The sequence below is a fragment of the Fukomys damarensis genome, unplaced genomic scaffold (assembly GCF_012274545.1).
Source record: "Fukomys damarensis isolate Sample0158 unplaced genomic scaffold, DMR_v1.0_HiC HiC_scaffold_31, whole genome shotgun sequence".
NCBI lineage: Eukaryota > Metazoa > Chordata > Mammalia > Rodentia > Bathyergidae > Fukomys > Fukomys damarensis.
The window spans coordinates 4,379,292-4,396,914 of NW_022900943.1; the positions used below are offsets into that span (position 1 = coordinate 4,379,292).

General features: G+C 35.4%; 1 protein-coding gene across 11 annotated transcripts in view; it reads right to left on the reverse strand.

Annotated features, from left to right (window-relative positions):
• Ccdc171 (coiled-coil domain containing 171) overlaps window positions 1-17,623 on the reverse strand; it is a 339,562-nt gene that overhangs the window by 88,153 nt on the left and 233,786 nt on the right. For 10 of the 11 annotated variants that reach the window (XR_781535.1, XR_781536.2, XR_781534.1 and 7 more), the window contains one exon: window positions 5,322-5,474. Coding sequence is in view for 7 of the 11 variants with exons in the window: in XM_010630948.3 (XP_010629250.1) it covers window positions 5,322-5,474 (153 nt within the window). In the remaining 4 variants the exon portion in view is untranslated. Of the gene's footprint in view, window positions 1-5,321; window positions 5,475-17,623 lie in introns of those variants that run through there. The other variant, XM_010630949.1, reaches the window with a different exon arrangement.

Genomic DNA, 17,623 nt, shown 5'->3' on the forward strand with positions numbered 1-17,623 from the left:
ACATCTTGTATTCTAACTTCAAATTGGTTAACTCTGCTGGGTATTAAGTTCCTTTATTTTTTATCGCTATCTACTCTAGATTCACTATTTCCTTCATTTTGGTCATCATCTCTTTAGTTATATCTGTGTAATTATTTTTGTTTTGTTTCTGTCAAGAGACTTCTTCATATGTTTTGTTATTTCCACTGCTACCATTTAAGAAAGTTCAATTGGGTGGCTTTTGATTTCTTCTACCTCAAAGCCCCTTGGATTTGTCTTGGGCAAGTTGGGGGTATTGGGCAGCATCTTGCTTCCATGTTTTCTCACTTTCTATCCTTTGTTTGTTTTTATTCGTATTTGTTTTCTACATGGAGGCTTGTAAATTGCTTATAGTAGCTTTATTACTAGTTTCAAGACTTCTTAAGGAAATGACTACTTTTCTGAGATGTCTTCTAAGTATAGCTAACTTTTGGCCTTTAAGTCAATTTGTCCCCAGATCCTACCTCTTTTGTTTATTAGGAATGAAAGATTGCAGCCTTTTTGGCCTTGCATCCAGTTCTTTGGTACTGGACTATAATAGTGTTTATAATCCCAGACAATCTAGGTATTGGCATACAAGGGAAATCAATTGGTCACAGATCTCTTTCAACTTGGCTAAATTAGAACAATCAGTGATAACAATAGCATCGAACATAGACTAGAACATGACAGACTGATAACTAATAATTTGCCACCTTTAACTCTGGATACAATATTTATAGTTATATAGCAAAATCTAAGACATATCAGAAAATTATATATAGTAAATATGCACTCAATAGAGCAATTTAACCCTAACGGGAGAAAATTTTAAAAAGAATAGAGGAAAAAAGAAACAAATGATAGAAGAAAAAGAAATTAGAAACAAGGCTGAAAGACAAAGACTATCTAAGCCTTGGGAAACTAGTGAAGAAGAGAGGAGAGATGGAAAGAGAAAACAAAAACAAGAGCAAAACAAAACAAAAGGCTAAAAACCAATGTTCACCTTACACACACACACAGAAAAAATAAACACAAGCAATCAAAATAACAACAAAAAATTGCAAAAGCATAAAGAAAAATGAAATGTCTCTAAGATTTCAAGCCTGTGGTTATCTTCTGGGGTCTACAGTTCTGTAGTAGTGTCTAATTCAAGGCATGACTCCTCTTGATGGAACCCAAGGGAGGCAGTCAGAGCCCAGATCCATGCTAGATAATCCCAGCAAGCCCATGATAGGATTAGGGTGCAGTGCTGTTTCTGAGACTTTCAAATCCACAGAAATTCAGGTTGAACTTGGCCTCTGATCACTGGGGTGGTGCGACCTAAGTTGCTGATTTTATAACACTCCAAATATCTCATGCCAGCCTAAGCACAGCTCCTTGACTATGGACATCTCCTACATCTCTCACCCAGGAAGTTGGGAGTTTAACACTGGGAGACCTGAGCAGAAGGCAACCAGTGGCTGCTCTGAGTCCTGGATTCAGTTGGCCCCTCCCTAAAATGGTGTCTGACCAAGTACCTTTCCAGGAGATAGGGGAGTAACTTAGACTGGAGTCACTCACCAGATATTGCAGCATCCATTGCTCTATTCCCCTGTGCTTCTCCTGAAGTTCTCTGAAGTCCCCCAATCTCACTGTGTCTCTGTAGATTTGATCTTCCTTTCTCATATCATAAGCCAGGAGCCAGGGAGAAAGTGTGGAATGCCCCTTCCATTTCCTATGCTGAGATCTGTCTCTTCAATTTCTCTGTAGGTCCAATTTTCCTAGATCCTTCCTGGGCCCAGGGATCCACTTTTCTCCTCCTTTTCTTCCCCAATTTTTTATTTTCCAGTGTCTGGAATCCAAATCTTGGAGAGGCTGATTTGTTGCTGTTTACTGCTCTGTCATCTTCATGGAAGTCCTCTGCAATATAACTTGCAATCTGAGATTGGGATGTTCTTGCTTTTCACTTGTTGCCCAAAACTGCTTTTAATATACCAGGTCTCTTTTGGTTCCATATGAATTTTGGGATGGTTTTCTCTAGTTTTGTGAGAAATATGTTTTGACTGTGATTGCATTAAAACTATATATTAGATTTAGGAACAAACTGCATCAGTGTAAGGAGAGAAAGGCCATGGATAGGACACAGACTGAGTCATTGATGGTGATGAAAAGGAGGAGTTACGTGATTAATGTTACTGGAGGAAACAGAACAAAATGATAAAAGTTTATAGCTGAAAATTTTAGGTGTGTAAGCTGATAAAAGTCAGTAATCATTTCTAATAAAATTTCTCTAAATAAATTTCTTAAATGTTGAAAGTTATTTTCCAAAGCCCAAGAATAAAGATTATTTAAAGTAGCAAAAAAAGTAAACAATTGTTTCCTGTGAAAATACAACCCAATTACTTTCTATCAAGATAAGAGTGATTTAAATGATGGATACTCTTTTTCTTTTATTCAGTATGTACCAAGCAAAGTCCAAAGCATTTTAACACTTCTCACTAGACCTCCCAACATCTCTATTAAATAATTGTATCATTCTCCCTGTTTTAGAAATAAAAATCCTTCTTAGATCTCAGCCATATGGTTAGCAAATGACAGAACTGAAATTAGAATGAGTTTTATAGCACACAATATTAATTAGTGAAGCCCATATGCATTCATTTCTAATTCCCTTGTCCCTTGAGTCATTGTAAGTATGGGTGAACACATAACCGCCTTCTGGCTTTTTGAACAAAAATAGAAATTTGTTTAGAGCTTCTCTGGATGACTTTCTCTTCTTTATAAATATGTAAACATTTAAATATATTAGAAGTCTTTTGCGGGGGGGTACGGGTGATCGAACTTGGGTCCTTGCACTTGCAAAGCAGGCAGTGGAACCACTGAGCTAAGTCCCTGGCCCTGAAGTCTTTTTTAATGGGTAGAAAGCCTTCCATGGCATGGACATAAATACATGGAAGGTATTTACACATTAGATAATGTAGGGTCATCCATCCTTCAGACTTGAATGGATATGAAAATCTGACACCTGGGCTGCTGTCTTGTAACAATGAAAGAGTAGCAGAGAAACTGCATTAAAAGTTAAGCCACTAAATCAATGGCAATAATCACTTACCATGCTTTCAGTCTTCTTGCTGTATAAGAAAAAATAATCCTATTTTTTTTTGTTTTGGTACCAGAGATCGAACTCAGGTCCTTGTACTTGCAAGGCAGGTGGCAGAACCACTGAGCTAAATCCCTGGCCCAATCCTGTATTTTTAATAATTCTGCTAGATTGTATGGTATTTACATTTGATCGTATTCATAATAGATACAAGCCTACATTTACATCCACCAAACAACTCTGCCTCTCATCCATGAAATATAAAAATAAAAGCCGGCTCTTCTACCTCCCTCAGAGAGGTTTGCAAAGTTGAGTTAGAAATGCATATAAATATGTTTTGAAATAAAAATTTATCACACAAATTACTGCTTTAGAAATAGTGATCCTCAACTAAGGGAAAATATAGGAGAGCATGCATTGGGTATAAACATAGAGCTGGGCGGTCTTCCTCTAGGAGGATACGTTGGAATCATCAGAGGGAATTTTTCACATGACACACGTACCCTCTTGAGAGTTACTGGCAGAGAGAACCACCTCTTACAGATAAGAGGATAAGCATACCCTAGAGATATGCTCAAGACAGAAAAAAGGTAGGGAAGTAGAGCTTTGTTCTGTTGGTGAATATACTAAGCATACTTTCATTAAGACAGTAACATAACTGGTAAAATTTTTTGAACACATGGAGAAACAATTTCCCTTTATCAAGCTTTACCTTCCTTAAAACACAAATAATCATTTTATATGGATAACAGTAACAAACAATTAACAAAAGTACAACCCAACAATGCTGACAAAATATAAGCAACATAATGTAAAATTGACCAATGGGATCAGAGAATTACAAGGAAGAAATGCGAATATTTTTCATAGAAGCTAGAATAACTTCTATGTTATTCTAAGTTATTCTTCAAAGTTTTCTCTTCAATTTAATTTTTCTTGATGGAGGTCTAAATATTATGATTTCTTGTTAAGAAATCATTTTAAAAACTAAACTCACGTCTCAGAACTCATACAACTTATTTTTAATTTATTAGATTAAAGACTGGTATTTTTAATTCAGTAAATATTTGCTGGGCACCAACTGTGGTCCACACTGCTCTTGGCACTAGAGCACCTTTGTAGCAGTGAAGAAAATACTCAAAATTGTCCATGTGGATTTAACTGGTATTCTATTGGGGGTGGGGAGCAAATAGACAATGAGCAAATCATATATCAGTTGATGATGTGCTAGAGAAAATAATAAAGTGAGGGAAGTGGAAGACAGATAGCCAACATGAGGCAAAAGAGATACCCGGGGAGATAAAGCATTTCTGAAGTAGCTGCTGCAATCTTAACTTCTACAGTCACAAAGGTTTCGTTGGGATGCTGACATCTGAGCTAAGATCTTAAGGCAGTGAAGCACCAAACCAGGCTGTGTATCTAAGGCTAAGCCTTTCTTCTGGACATTACCATCTGAAATGAGTCAACAACTGAAGGGCAAAATGATACTGATTTTCATTACAAGTTACCCTGATCTGCTGTAATCAAACCAAAAATGGAAAAGAAACATTCTAATTATTGGTAACCCTCTGATTCTCACTGTTGATGTATGTGCCTTCTGAGAAAAAAGTTTAAATGTTTATTTCATTCCTTTATACACAAATATTTTAATTTTTAAAAATTCCCCAAACATAATTCAAGTGTGAAAATTATTTTTAGTCTTAAATGAGTCCAGATTTCATGATGGGCTAAAATTTTAAGACATAATATGAATGCTGAAACTGAATTTTAATCATATAGATGAATCACAACATGAATCTTTAGCTAGGCATGTATTATGGATAAGTCTACTTTTCTACTGAGAATAATCACATGTTCTAATTACCATTTTGGTTATACGCATAATTAATAATATTCTGTCTTAATGGGACACACTGACTCTTCAGACAGTTGCAAGCTTTAACTATGCATACTGCCAAATACAACTGTCAGCTGCACTGCCAAACACAAAGGAATCTTGATGTAGTGTTTCAGCACTGATAACAATATGCACATCTTTATACATGATACAATGGAAAAATTAATTGCTTTTCTTCCTTCAAAATTTTCTCCACATTAGTTTTGTTGCTTGATTGATCATTTACCCTAAATTATACATATTGGCAAGTGATCTCATGAGCAACAGAAACATAAATATAAACGTGAGCCAAGATCCAAAGTAAAAAACAACAACAACAAAAAAAATTGCTATACAAAGACTTACTGATTGTAAACTTTCATTTTCACGTAAACAAGCTGTGTGCAGCTCTGATTTCAAGGTTGCAATGTGACTTCGATGAGATGTCATTTCTTTTTCTAATGTAGCAATTCTAGCACTTGCAAGCTGGTAGACATCCATGAAACTTTTAATCATAGCCTTAAGAAATAAAAATAATGTCACATACAATTCAAATAAAGCTGTCCCCAAAGGAGAATTTCCATAATTTGAAAGCAAAATCATTAAAATTTAAAAATAAACAACTTTTTATCTCTCTTGAAATTAATAAAGCTAAGCCTCATATTTTTTATTGAAAACTATTTTAAGAAAGTTTGGGGGAAAATAATTGAGACTTTATTCCAGAGTTTATTTAAATAAGATGTACTTTGATCTATTTATTGTGCTTAAAATTCATAATGCATTTTTTTAAATGGCACAGTTATTTTTTTGTAGTAAAGTTAAAGTCAAGGTGTAATTTGACCCAAATTTCAATCTTAAGAGAGATGCGACACGTGGATATAAAAATAAGATATTTCAAAAAGAGCTGAGTTAGTAAAATTTCCAATCCTTCTAAAAAACAAATGTGTTGAAATAAAACAGTTAAAATAATTTTCTATCTTTCTAGTGAATAATTTGATTTTTCTATTCAAAGAAAAACATACCTGTGTTTATTCATTTAACATAAGAATGGCCTCACATAACAAATGTTAGTGACTTATTATTTCCCCTTAATAATAGACTATTTAGGGGACTGGTGAATCTCCGTATAAAGTTTAACCAGATTTTACAGACCTCTTCTTCTAAAGTAACCTGAAATTGGGCCAGGGATTTAGCTCAGTGGTTCTGGCACCTGCCTCACAAGCACAAGGACCAGAGTTTGATCCCTGGTACCAATAAATAAATAAATAAAGTAACCGGTAGTGAATTTTAAGCCCAAGGGATGTAATATTATGTTTTTTTTTTTAAGAGTCTTTCAAAAATACCTCAAATGTATCAAGGTAAATTCAAACATTTCAAAGATACTTTCAAAAATCATTTTATATTTTTCCAGGAAAGAAATATTCCCGCTTGAGTCACATCTCTGTACTACAGTAGATAATCTTTGTACAATGGAAGAGGATTTCAAATCACATTCGATCTGAAGGTGAAGTGGGGAAAGCTTTGAGAAACCAGGTGTCAGAGCAACTCTAAATGCACGCTAACAAAGGATACGAAGCAGTGTAAAAGTGTCTAAGAAATATAAGTAAATTCATTATTTGTAAGTAAGAGAAGAAAATTCAGAGCTTTTCACCTAGGAAATTTCTATTTGCTCTTTTTTTAAAAATATTGAATACTATCTCTATTAAGAATCTTCTTGTAAATTCCTAATTGTTCTTTAAAAAACAAATCAAACACCATCTCTGTCAAGAATCCTCTTCACAGAAAAACAAAAGCAGTGTTAACTTCTATCCTATTTCTTTGTGGATCCCTCATGCCTGCTTGTACTATTGCATTTACTCCTTTGACAGAAATTTATTCATTTATACAATTATCTTCTTTACTAGACCGAGAAACTCCGTAAGGTCAGATACTGAACCTCCATGTTTCTATATTGTAAGTGATGATAGTGGCCACAGTGAATACTGGTTTGAATGGAAAACTGAGTGACTATTTTGAAGAATGAATTAATGAATAAAACATTGAAAAGATCAAAAACTTGTGAATTCTGTTACCCAACACTAAATAAGTATGGCACAACCTCATTTCCAGGCACATCCCATGTGTCCTGCCTTACCATACTTTGACTCCAAAGATCTCAAAAGTATGCAAAAATCAAACTATGAGATCATATCTATTTCTTCCTATGTCCAATTTCTCTCCATTCTTATAAATTAATTTATCTTCTCTACTGAGATACTGAATCAGGAATCCCAAGTCTTGTTTTTCTGTTGTTCACTGTGCCATGTATTTAGCTTTATGTTGTTGGGTCATGTCACAGAATCTCTCTGAGCCCCCATCTTCTCCCTCTACACCCCAACTAGGAAAGAATCATTTTCTTGCTTACTTCCAAAATTGTTCTGAAGCTCAGATAATTAAAAGCTAATATTTATTAGACATTTGTTGCATCCTGGGACCCATGTAAGCATAATATATGCTTTATTTCACTCATTGTTACAGTAACCATATAGTGTAGGTATTAGTATTTCCAAGTAAATCATACAGATTTGTCCAGGGTCATAATTACTCAAATGGTGGTCAGGAATCAAATGCAAGTGTAGGTACCTTGGTTCATGAATGCGTTGGCTTGCAAACCAAATTGTTTCCAACATTTTGTTTTTGTTTATAAACTCTGCATCAGGTAAAAACACAACCATGGCCATCTTTCTCACACAGACACTAATGTGGTCATCTTTTCCAAAATCGTAGAACAAAAGTTTGTGAACTGAGGTACTATCATATATCTAATGCAAAAGCCTTTCCCTTAACTCTTCAACTATATTGCATCTAATATAAGAAAGCTCTATTAAAAATTACAATACTAAATTTCATTGTAGTATTACTACTGTTCTATTTTTAATTTCTCCAATAAAATCTTAATGAGATAATCTGTGATAGGTGATACACACAAACACACACACACACACACACACACACACACACACACACGTTACTTAAGGACCTAAAATGTATTCATTGCATATTTTGCTTAAAATATGCAAAAGTGCTTCTTTTTGTGGAGGAGGTACTGAGGATTGAACTCAGGACCTTGCACTTGCGAGGTAGGCGGCAGAACCACTGAACTAAATCCCCAGCATGCAAAAGTGCTTCTTAAATGAAAAAAAGAAATGCTGTTCTATCAGTATTAGGCTCCTGGATTAATATTTCACTGTAAGTCATGAAATAATTGGCCTTTAATATTTTAGGATGAAACTGTTCAACATTTTAAAAGTTATCCTGGGGCCGGGGATTTAGCTCAGCAGTTTGGTGGCCTGCCTTGCAAGCACAAGGACCTGAGTTCAATCCCTGGTACCAAAAAAAAAAAAGAAGTTATCCTATTTCCTAAATTTATATAAACTCATTTCCTGAGTTCTCATACACATGATATTCTAAAAGGAATAAATATTTCCTTTCAAATATCTTTTAAGAAACAAATTACTTTTTGAGAAGTAATGTCAGAAGTATTATATGGTAGATGGAACAAAAGTATAAGTATTTTGGCTTCTTCCATGTTCTACTTTTTACAACTAAATTATAATATTCAGTAGAATTAAGAGAAGCCATATATTACTTCCTTATAATGCTAAAAAGAATATAACCCAATTCTGCTTAGGATTAGAAACTCAAACATTTAAATCTTTTAGAGCAGTATTTTATTTGAGAGACTAAAGTAATTTTGTGCTAACACTGTGTTTTTCAGAGCAGCAAAGTTTAAGGACTTATCTAGAAAGCAGGTTTTATGGTACTAACACCAAAATTACGTTACTATATTCTCTTCTATATGAAAACCTTATATATAACTGGAAGGTGTGGAGGAATGTCATTAAATAGTATCAGAGATACCACAGAGCCTTTGAAAAATAACCTTAACTTCCAGTATTAAAAAATGATTCAACCTACACAGAAGAAATGTACTAAATTGGCAGAAGAAATGGAAATAACAGTGTCAATCAACTGAAGGGATGAGAAAACAGAGTAAACATCTATAACTTTGTATAAACATCCCAACATCTAACCCTTACAACATACCCTGCTCCTGTATTAAAACACCACGTTGTTTTATGCTAGGAAACAATGGCCGAACAGCAGGAGATTGTGTCCAGCATGCCCACAATTTGAGAATTTCCTGTGTCATCTGTGGACCCAGAGATTTGCATCACATTCTGTCCTACTTAGTTATAAGAGAAATAGAACAAAAGAGAATTTCTGGATAAAAACAACTTTTTGCAGCTAAACTTAGTGTTTATAACTGGTAGTAACACGATGAGAGAACCCATACAAAATTCTGTACATCACACACATACTATGTGGTAGTTTAGACTAACTTCAAATGTGCACATCAGGGAAAATGGGATCACTGAGGAGAGGGAGGAAAAATCGGTGAAATATCATAAGGCCTATTTGCAAAAATAATAGATCTTTTATCTACATTGTTCAGTAAATAATTGGGAAGAAAAACCTCTGACATTTCACTTTAATTCATGAATTATAAACATATGTCATTTCTATGTATTATTTAAAGACAGGTGAAACAGATAACGCCACATATATCAAAAAAATGCAAAATATAATAGATTTCCATAAAATGGGAATAATAATTCCTATCTTTTAAAGGTTTTTGTGTAGAGTATTAATATATGAAAAGACCTTAAAGTACATGGTAACTAGTAAGCACTCACCAGGTACATTTTAGCTGTGATACTATTATCAAATTAGGAAAATTATTATTTAATTCATAAATAAGGATATGTATTACACATAATGTAAAATAGTTTACTATTAGGTATCTTCAATACATAGTTAATGTAATAAAATCCTTTCAGAAAAAATATTTTAATCTAATGAATAGAAATTTGCTGCAACAAAATTTCTCATTGAAGGTTAAAGAGTTAGTACTCCATTTATGATGTCATTTCTAAGGAACAAAGTCTCACATCCCAACATGGTTGTAATTTTTACTATCAAATTTATTTGTTGGCACCTGGAATTAAAGGACAATTAGTTATTTTGTTTGTTATCAAAAATCATTCTGATAAAGTTTTTCATTTAGTAGACTTAATTTCATTCCATTTGTATACAATTTTATAAATGTAGGGCTATAGTAGGGAATGAGACTTAAAGGGACTAGCTGTCCATCAAGAGCAGCTGTGACCCATCAAATTCATTGAAAATCTGGAATTAAACTCATTTGATGTGTGTGCTCTGGCCCTGACCACAAATAGCACTTGTTTCACCTTGACATTCCAATCCAGTACAAATGTGTATAAGAAAGCATATAGCAAGACAACACAATGCTCTTCACTTTCTTGCTGTCACATGTTCTGCCATGTGAAACTGTATGCACATGTGTGTATGTGTGTGCATAAAAGAATGCCGTCAGTGAAGAACACTGAGGAATCAATAAGAAATAGAAAACAGAAGCAACAAGACTTCAGTGAAACCCTACCCAAAACAAAGGAACACAGCTACAATAGAGGGACAAACTGCAGGTGGGCCTGAAGCTTAAACATTTCTCATCTCTTAAAAATTTACAATCATATCTTTTAAATTTTTCTATTTTTCCATTTTATGCTACAGTTTATCTAACAATAATACCTCTATATAAGTTAAGGAATAAATATGCATATATTGTGGATGCTGGCTCAATACTAGGAGTGTATCATCAAAAATGTTCATCAGGTGACTGGCCAGAAAAGGGCACTGGAAGCAACTGAGCTAGCTGGGATTCCCGCTGGGGCTGGGGAGGGCTTGGCATCTATGTTTGCCCCTAGAGAGAACAAGAAGTGACTACCTAGAGTCAGAAAAATGAAAGGTAGAACTCCAGGAGGCCTCCATATCCAGAAGAAAATGTGCTAAGGTACAGAGCCTGGAAGCCCTACGTTCCAAAGCAAACGCTTCAATACTCAAAATCTCCACCTACATATAAACACAAAAGCAGCACCCCACCTCAGGATACTAAAATCTGTACTACAACATAACAAGTTACCACAAACTTAATTGCTTAAAACAACATAAATGTATTATTTCCTGGTTTGAATGGTCAGAAGTCCAATATGTTAACTGGTTTTCTGCTCAAGGTTTCATCAGGCTGAAATCAAGACACCCTCTGAAGCCACGAGCTCTATTGTTTTTTATCTGTATCTTATCCAGATTCACTAACCATGTCCTTCATTACAGTCACCATCTCTTCAGTAAACTGCAATTATTTTTTGTTTCCTAAAGCCTCATTCATCTGCTTTGCTAGTTCTCCTGCTACCATTTCAGGAAGTCCAGCTGGGTGGCTGTTGCTTTCTTCCATCTCAATAAAGAGAAAAATTATTAATACTCGCAAAAATTTGGATGGATTTTAAGACTATTATATTAGGTGAAAAAGCCAGTATCAGAGGGTCATATTTCATGCAATTACATTTATACAACATTCTTAAAATGGCAAAATTATAGAGTTAGAAACCAATGGTTGCCGAGGGTTGGGGAAGAGGTGATATGTCTATGAAATACTAGCTATGGGAGGTCTTTGTGGTAAAGTAATAGTTCTGTATCTTGATCTTGGCTGTGGCTACACACGTGATAAAATGCACAGAAGTATATTCACACATTGTACCAATGTCAATTTTCTGGATTTGATATTGTCCTAAATTTATCTAAGATTACATCTGGGGAAAACTGGATGCAAGGTATACAGGGATCTCTCCGTATTTCTTTTGCAACTTCTAATGAATCCACATTTACTTCAAAATAAATAGATATATAGAAAGATAGATATAGATGTGTGTGTGTATACACACACACACACACATACAAGAGAGAAATAACATTTAACTAAAAGGGGATATTTACAACTTTATATTTTTTGCAAATAAGAAGAGTGTAAAACATTTTTAAAATTTCTATAATGGTAGCTACTTATCTGGTAAAGGCCTGGACTAACCAGTCTTGGCTCATAACTCCTAAAAGCTCCACTATGCACATACTTGAATACAGGAACCTAGCATTTTGCTTATCATATTCAACATGCAAAGGTATGAGACACGCATCTATATTTGCTCACTGTAATAAAATGCAACGATACCACAATGACACCTCTTGGGACTATAGCACAGCCTCAAAGGAGCCCTGTGATCTGAGAGGCATGTACATCTCTCCACTCAAAGTCAAACCTACAACTGCCCAAAGTGGTTAGAAGATGGAGGTGAGCTCCACACTCTACCACCAGGAACACCAGGTGAGTTTGAATCTATGGGAGTTGATAAAGCCTAGGCTGCGCCAAAGTCTTTACTTAGAGATGTTTCTGCCTGCACTGTAATTCCCAAGCTGGACTCCACTTCTAGTGACAACTGCAATACACTGGATGCTGTGTTATTTGCATATTTTTGCATGCTGTACATACTTTTTTCTGACAAGAATCCTATTAAGACCAGTATTATCTTTGCTTTTTTAGAAGACACCAAGATGCCAAGTATCTTGTCCAAGGACACTTAGTTAATAAGGAGTGGAACTGAAATTCAATTCTATGTCCACATCCAGAGCCACAGTCACTCTATGTGCTGCAAGTTTTCTAGTTCAGTTTGAACTGACTAGTTTTTTGTTTTTCAACGGTCTAAATTTTACAGGATTTCTCAATGAAATGAGATTAAGCTTTCCAAGTTACATAAAGTTGTACAGATTATTCAATACTCATGTAACATCAATTGAATCCACTTTCTTTTGGGGGCGGGTACCAAGGATCAAACTTGGGCCCTTGTGCTTGTAAGGCAGGCACCGGAACCATTGAGCTAAAGCCCCAGCACTTGAACCACTTTCTTTTACTGACTGAGAAAGACAAAGAAATCAGGATTTTTAAAGAGCTAAAACTCACTAAATAACTACTACATTGCAATGACTCAAATCACAAATTTTTGTTTATGTAACAGAAATAAATATTTCAAATAAAATCATTTCAGGTGCTATGTTCCCAAAAACTTTATTCATTCTATAAAGGTATTCAATAAACATTCATAACAAATTAATGAATGACTATTCTATACAAACATGCCACATAATTTCTATCCTTTCCCCAAAATATCTCTGGATTCTAGGAAAAAAAACTATTTGAAAGATAACTGATATTTTTAATTGGAATAAATGAAACTTAGAAATTATACAAAATTATTTATTATTTATGCAATAAATTACTTTGAAGAAACACTTGGAAAATATCTAGTATGCTTGATTTATATATGTAAAATGACTTCAAAAACCTGGTGGTATCAGTAAAGTACATTACAAGCAAAATGCCAAGACCATGACCAGACAGGGTTGGCTCACAGACTTACAGATTCTATTCTGAATGAAAGCCATACATATTGAGTATACATACAGAAGGAATAGGACTTAGAGAAGCTATATTCTATTTTCATTTTACCTACTAATTGAAGAATATTGCCATACTTGGAAAATAACCTGAAAGAAAAATGACCTTTCTTCATATAGAAACTAGGATTTGGGTAATGCAAGTTCTTATCCTTTTTTTTCTCTCCCCCGCCCAAGAAAATTTCCCATTCCTAGACAGCCCACTTTCACTCCCGGATGTTCTGTATGTACTAGGGTTGATATACACGTACACCTCCTTCTGTCCACTTAAGACCATAGTTCTACAAGTACAAGGCATGGTTAAAACTCTGTATAACCAGATACTTAATACAATAGACACACAAATGCTGAAGTCATTCTAGGGGTGATAGTGGCAATGATAAGCATAGTTTCAGGTTACTAGAAGAGAAAAATCTAATTTGAAAATGCACAACTTCCTCAGTCAAGCACAACAGAAGACAAAATAGTGACCTGATCTGATGTGAAGTTGTACAGTTCAGCTATGTTTTTGTTGGTGTTATTTTATATAAGAAAGAGAATCAAAGTTCATTTTCTCCTTTTTGGCATTTGAAATGGCCCTAGACTTATCCTATCACTCAAAATTTTTACTGGCACCATCTTTGAAGGATGCAAATATAGTAGCTTTTCAGGTATGAGAAGGAGCCTCAAGGGAAACCATATTCAGCAGAGTTGCAGAATACTTTTGCGGCAGACTTTTTTAAATGATGTTTTCTTTTTATCTTGTTTAGACTCTAAACTTCTTTTTCTGGCCTCCACTCAACCACGGCATACAAAACTTAAATGTACCAAAAATAAGACCAACTCCTTCTCAAAATGCTATTTTCAAACAGAATTGAATCAAAGCCAATTTTCAGGCTAAGTGCATCTACTAGATTGATGTGATTACTGGTCTTATTATGCCAAAGGTTACCACAATGAAGGACCAAAGGCATAACATGTAGAAATATTAGTTTCCTATGAATATGAAAAGGGATTAACAGAATAATTGGGGGTGAGGGATTCCTACTGGAAACCACTGTATATGGATATAAAAATTTTAAGAAAGGTTTTTTTTGTTTTGTTTTGGTTTTGGGTTTTTGTTTTGTTTTGTTTTGTTTTCCAGTTCCGGGGATCGAACCCAGACCTTGCATTTGCGAGGCAGGCAGTGGCATCACTGAGCTAAATCCCCGGCCCAAAAAGAAAGTAATTTTAGAAAAACTGACAAGAATGTATTTCTTAGAGGAAATTACTAGACTAGTAGCAGCAAGAACAACAATAAATAAATTGCCTTGCTTTAAGGACTGAAAATTTTAAGAAGTCTACAAAATGCTTGTTATAAAAATTATATAATTGTCACTGTGCTTATTAATACATTGAAAAATAAGACCTGATGAGAACAGTCAAGTGAATAACATAGAATTGTGGGACATAAGAAATTACAAAGCTTAACTTCAATATCTTAGCTCTCCAATGCAACAAAAAATATTATTACAGTTATCATTTACTGAGCACCAATTATGCCTTGACACCCTGAGAAGTTTTACAGTGAAAAGATTCTTGGAGCTGCTTTGGATTCTTCTGACAGGTAGCAACAAAAGGTATGAGCAGACAGCATTATTTGAGAATCGGGGGGTTATGATTATGCAGTGCTGGAAATTGAACCCAGGGCCTTCATACTGAGCCATATCACCAGCCCTCTTTCATTTATTTTGTGACAGGGTCTCACTGAGTCTCTAAATTACCCAGGCTAAGCTTAAACTTTCGATCTGATCCTCCTGCCTCAGCCTCCCACGGTGAGGCATTAGAGGTGTGTGCCACCAGGCTCAGTTAGGTGAATTGTTTTTATTTGATTATAATGGTATGAGCTAGAATTCTGGCAGTCTATCTCTGTTCAAATGTCAAAATAATGACATGGCACTGATACATACAAATTTTCATATAAACTTTTGATACCTAAGAGTACACTACTTGAAGATTAGTTACTTTATTCGCTACATCAGTACAGGGTGATTTACCCAAAAGAAGGACACTGCCTGGTTATACTAAATACAGGTGGTGCAAATCTAGCACAGTCTATCTTCTGTGACGACATTCATAATCTCTTATCTTCACCTAGTCTTTGAAAAGTAAATACGTAGCAATGCTTTAGATATACACTAATGAAGCTCAGAACCCATAAATAACCTTCTAAAGAGCACATTTCTAATAAGTGACAAAGCTGAAATGAAATCAAGGGCCCATAAGACTCCAAACCCCTTACTGTTTTCATCAAGGGACAATACCAAAAATCTCCATTTATTCATTAACTGACTCGACAAATATTATTAAGTACCTACTATGCTCTTGGCACTGAAGATACAGTGGTACAGAAGAGCAAGCCCTGCCCTCCTGGGTCTTCCACCCCAGTGAGAATCAGGACATAGATAAATATATTAGACAATGTGCTAAAGGAAAGCAAAGCAGGGTTAGCGTTGCAAAGAGTGAAATGAGAATGGAGGTTATTTTATTTACTATTAAGTGCTGGTTTTTACAAGGTGAAAATTAAACAACAACCATATGAGAAAAAGAAAGCATCACAATGACCCAAGGCAAAGGTATACCAAGGAAGGGACCCAACAAGGACCACGTCTCTGAAATGGGACTATACTGGCTCTGTTCAAGTGATAGTCAAAAGGCAGTGTGGCTCTAACTCAGTATATAAGGCGGGAAGGGTTAGAAGATGTAGCTGTGGTAAGGCTCTGACTACTAAAAGGCCAACACCAAGATCAAAAGTTGGATGATGCAAAGTTTAAGGGTAATGAGAAGCCAATTAGATGTATGTGAAGAAAAGAATGGCACATTCTGGTCTGCATTTTTTAAATTTGGGGAAATAATACATTTTTAGACTGCATATTGAAATGGAGTGGGTAAGACACTAAGTAGCCTGTATCCTCCAAAGAGCCAAATGCCTATTTAAAACATAACTTTTGTGGAGAGGATGCAATACAGGATTGTGACACATTAGCCCTTTCCTGATCTTCTCCTCCCCAAAGCTCACAGCACACATGCTGGCACTCTAGGGTTCCCATGCTAGTGTCTGTCCTGCTCCTCTTGACTAGGAATGCTAACACTGGGGGGTTTTAAGTCCTCCTGCCCACAGGATGATCCTCTGTCATCCCACCAGCCATCTTTTCATAGGGCTAGAGCAGGAGTTCCATAATACTTATCATCTTGATCATATTAAAAACATGTAATATTGGTATGGTTTGTCACTTTAGAGCTAGTGAGATTTTCAAACTCAATTACAATGTAACTATTTGAAGTGTCTATTTAAGCATCTTTGAACGTGTATTCTGGGGTTTAATAAAGGCCACTTTCTATTCTGATAATTTCTGTCTGATTTCTATCTTTTAGACTGGACAAAGGAATAACCAGGGCCTTCCATGTGTCTGCTACACAATCAAGCTCACGATCCCATGCTCTGAGAAATCTGACAGGATACCCAGACACATCCTGCCCAGCACGATGCCCTCTCCTCTGTGCACACCAAACTGCTAGCCCTGCTCATGAATCCTGCAAAAGATATGAGTAACTAGTTTCTGTACCTTAATTTGGACGGAGGTGCTAAAAACCATTTAGCTGGAATACAAGAATTTGATGCAGGTATTTGCAGCATCACCAACTTTATGCAACCAAAAAGAACTTCACCAACCCTCTGGAGGAAAAACTTCCACTGGAGTAATAGCACAGCATTTATGAGGAGCCTGCAGTTTGTTCTCCATAGCTCCTTTTCTAAAACCCTCATAACCAGCTGCAGTCCACAGTCAGGGTTCTGCAGAGTTCAGAAACTCATACAGAACCTAACACCCTCATCAGGAAACGAGCAACACTCTAATTAAAACATTCTGCAGCACAACACTGAATAACCGCAGATCATAAGGACCTTGGGTTAGTTCTCAGACTTTACCACAATATTAGTGCAGGTCAGGTTTTGCCTCCACTTTACAAGTTCTCAGAATACTTTGGCACTTGGAGTTTCAGATGTGGGATTCCAGGCCTGAATCACACTATTTCTGTGTTCCAATAAAATTATGTCATTTGGAGTCATTGGTATATATATTGACATTTACAGGGTCATGATTCACTGGTGTACATGCAAACCTACATAGTAAGCAAGGTTAGTTAACAATTCATTACATAAATCTCTGGTATGATATTCAGCTAGTTTCAAAGAAGCTAAAAATAAGCATATGCACACACAAAGGAATGTGTGTAGTTATCAA